The sequence below is a fragment of the Eimeria maxima genome, genomic scaffold (genome assembly GCF_000499605.1).
Source record: "Eimeria maxima Weybridge genomic scaffold, Emw_scaff2033, whole genome shotgun sequence".
Taxonomy (NCBI): domain Eukaryota; phylum Apicomplexa; class Conoidasida; order Eucoccidiorida; family Eimeriidae; genus Eimeria; species Eimeria maxima.
Genome location: NW_013564919.1, coordinates 1 through 3741, shown reverse-complemented (window position 1 = coordinate 3741; position 3741 = coordinate 1). Strand labels below are relative to the sequence as shown.

The window sequence follows — 3741 nt, the reverse complement described above, 5'->3', positions numbered from 1 at the left end:
CCCCCCTCCGTTTCCCTCTATATATTCCTCCCTTATAATATATAAATATATAAATATATATTTATTTATAAATAAATAAATATATAAATAAATAAATAAATAATTATATATATTATTTATTATATATATACATATAATAAATATTATATTTATATGTATATAATAAGAGGGGTCCTTATCTATTCATTATTTATTTTATTTATTTATTTTATTTATTTATTTATATTTATTTATTTTATACATAATAAGTAAATTAATAAATAATATATACGTATATATATGTACATATACATGTGTATAAATACGTACATATATACAAATATATATGTATATGCGTATATATATACATGTATATATATGTATATATACATGTATATATGTATATATATAAATATATACATATATATATTATATATATGTATATCTTTATGTCTTAATAGACAGAGGGGAGACAAAGGGACTGTCTCCTTTTTGTACCCTTCTTGCTGCTGCTGCTGCTGCTGCTGCTGCAGCAGCAGATAAAAACAAGGTGTCTCCTTTCTCCTGCTGCTGCATGCATTTACGTAATTTATATAAGGAGACAAGGAGACAGAATATTATATATATACTGTCTCCTTTCCTTATATATACCTTCTCCTTTTTCCTGTCTCCTCCCTCCTGTCTCCTTTTTCCTGTCTCCTTTTTCCTGTCTCCTTTCTTGTATAGGGATCTGCATCTTTTTTATTTATATTTATAAATATAAATATAAATAATTATTATATACATATATATATTTAATTGTCTCCTTTTTTATTGTCTCCTTTTTTATTTAATTGTCTCCTTATTTATTTAATTGTCTCCTTTTTTATTTAATTGTCTCCTTTTTTATTTAATTGTCTCCTTATTTATTTAATTGTCTCCTTTTTTTATTTAATTGTCTCCTTTTATTTATATAAATATAATAAAAGGAGATAGATGTCTCCTCCTTATTCTTATACAAGAGGGACTTATTAATAAGGTGTATATAACTATACAGGAAAAAAGAATAAATAAATAAATAAATAAATAAATAAATAAATAAATTAATTAATTAATTAATTAATTAATTAGTTAATTAGGGAGAGGAAAGGAGACAGTGCTGCAGGTACCTAGATGCATGCAGCAGCAATAAAAAGGAGACACTTTTATATACTTTTTCTTGCTTAATAAAAAGGAGACACTTTATATATTTAATTTAATTAATTAATTAATTAATTAATTAATTAATTAATTTATTTATTTATTTATTAATTTATTTATTTATATATTATTAATATAAATATTTCCTTAAGGAATAATAATTCCTTTTCTTTTCTAAAGAAAAAAAGGGGAGAAAAATTCGTAAAAAATAAGTTGCTACTAAAATAAAGCCCCAAATCCATGCATGCATGCATGCATGCATGCATGCATGCATGCAGATACAATAAGCCTTCTGCTGTGTATATATACTAGTATAGTTGAAGAGAGCAGCTTCTTCTTCTTGCTGCTGCTTTTGCTGCTGCTGCTTGCTGCTGAAGACGCTGCTGCTGCTGCTGCTGCTGCTCCTGTTGCTGCTGTTGTTGCTGCTGCTGTTGCTGCTGCTGCTGTTGCTGCTGCTGCTATATATTCCTTTAAATTATAATTAAAAAGGTTACTGCAGCAAGAAAAAGGAAGAAAATTATTTGTCTCGTCCCTTGTTGCTGAGGTGTATGTACACCTGCCTCGCTTGTCGCCTCCAGCCCCGCTCTTATTAGTCATTTTTTCTTATATATCCAGCAGCAGCAGCAGCAAAAGCAGCAGCAACAGCAGCAGCAACAGCAACAGCAACAGCAGCAACAGAAGAAGCAGCAGAAGCAGTAGCAGCAATTGCAGCAACAGCAGCAATTGCAGCAAAAGCAGACTTTGTAGTTGCTGCTGCTGCTGCTGCTGCACCGAGAGCACCGTAGCTTCTTATCTATACAGCAGCAGGAACGTGTTGCTGCTGCTGCTTCTCTAAACCCTACTAAACCCTAAACCCTCATAAACCCTAAACCCTAAACCCTAAACCCTAATCTTCTTGTGGCGGCAATGACGAGTAGCGGCAGCAGCACAGGAAAGGCATCAGAGGCTAAGGATAATACGTCCGAATCCTCAGCAGCAGCAGCAGCAGCAGCAGCAGCAGCAGCAGCAGCAGCAATGGATCCTAAGGATAAATATATACAAATACTTACTACTTCTCTTATTCTTATAAGAGATGCAGTAGAGACACAAGACAATCGTTATATGCTGCGCATGCTGCGTAGATATAAGCAGCTAAGACTGCAGCAGCAGCAGCATCCGCAGCAGCTGCTGCAGGTATGCTCTCTTGTTTTATGGGGACAACAAGAGCAGCAGCAACAACAGCAGCAACAGCAGCAACAGCAGCAGCAACTGCAACAACAGCAGCAGCAACAACAGCAGCAACACTTGCAGCAGCAGCAACAACTCGATACCTCCAGCAGCAGCAGCAGCAGCAGCAGCAGCACTAATAAGTTCCACCACCCCACACACCGCAGCAGCAGCAGCAGCAGCAGCAGCAGCAACATGATTAGCAAGGAGTCTCTTTCTTTCTGGTTAATTATAAAGGAGACACTTGAGGAAATTATTAAGGAAAGAGAAGAAGAAGGAGAAGCAGACATGGAGACTGATGAAGTAAGCTAAACCCTAAACCCTAAACCCTAAACCCTAATAAACCCTAATAAACCCTAATAAACCCTAATAAACCCTAAACCCTTAATTTTTGTATAGGTAATAAATAATAAATTGTTGTTTGTTTTTATGTGAATCGCAGCCCAAGCAGCAGCAGCAGCAGAAGGAAGGTGGTGCAGCAGCAGCAGCAGCAGCAGATACAACAACAAAAACAACAACAACAACAACAACAACAACAGCAGGAGCAGCAGGGAGCAGCAGCAAGATACTCCAATCCTTCCGTGCATCTTCTTTCCTTTGTTGTCTGCCTGAAGTAGAAATCTTCTTAGCAACATTAGTGTTGCTGCTGCTGTTGGATCCCCGTCCCCATCAGCAGCATCAGCAGCAGCAGCAGCAGCAACAGCAGCAGCAGCAGCAGCAGCAGCAGCAGCAGCAGCAGCAATGGGAAAAAGCATGGCTATTTAGCTGCTGTCTTATAAATAGAGTTAAACAACATGATAGAAGATCATTAGATAGATTAGCTGCTAAGGCTTGGTTCTATTATGATAGAGCATTACAGCTATCCAAGAATAAATTCGATCCAAGAGCGTAAGGGTTTAGGGTTTAGGGTTTAGGGTTTAGGGTTTAGGGTTTAGGGTTTTTAGGGTTTAGGATTTTTAGGGTTTAGGATAGAGTTTAGAGATATGGTTCTATTGTGATAGAACACTACAACTCTCCAAGAATAAATATTATTCAAGAGTGTAATAGGGTTTAGGGTTTAGGGTTTAGGGTTTAGGGTTTTTAGGGTTTTTAGGGTTTAGGGTTTTTTAGGATTTATGGTTTTTTAGGGTTTAGGGTTTTGGGGGTTTAGGATACATATAGTTTAATGGTTTTAGAGTATCTAGGGTTTGGTTTATAAATTATTTAGTTTACCTAGGGTTTAGTGTTTAGTTAATCTAGGGTTTAGGGTTTAGGGTTTAGGGTTTAGGGTTTAGGTATAATAATTGGAATAATAAATTTTTTTTTTTGCGTCATAAGGAGATAAGAGAAATAAAATAAATAGTGAATAATATATATATATATAAAATATATATATAT

The 3741-nt window shown here is 35.1% G+C and overlaps 1 protein-coding gene across 1 annotated transcript; it reads left to right on the top strand.

Moving 5' to 3' along the window:
* Positions 1-2064: 2064 nt before the first annotated feature.
* EMWEY_00056960 (26S proteasome non-ATPase regulatory subunit, putative) lies at positions 2065-3362 on the top strand (the record flags this gene model as incomplete). The annotated part of the gene is made up of 3 exons (XM_013480539.1): positions 2065-2667; positions 2807-3252; positions 3332-3362. 3 exons carry the CDS (start codon positions 2065-2067, stop codon positions 3360-3362), a joined length of 1080 nt encoding a protein of 359 aa, XP_013335993.1.
* Positions 3363-3741: the final 379 nt, after the last annotated feature.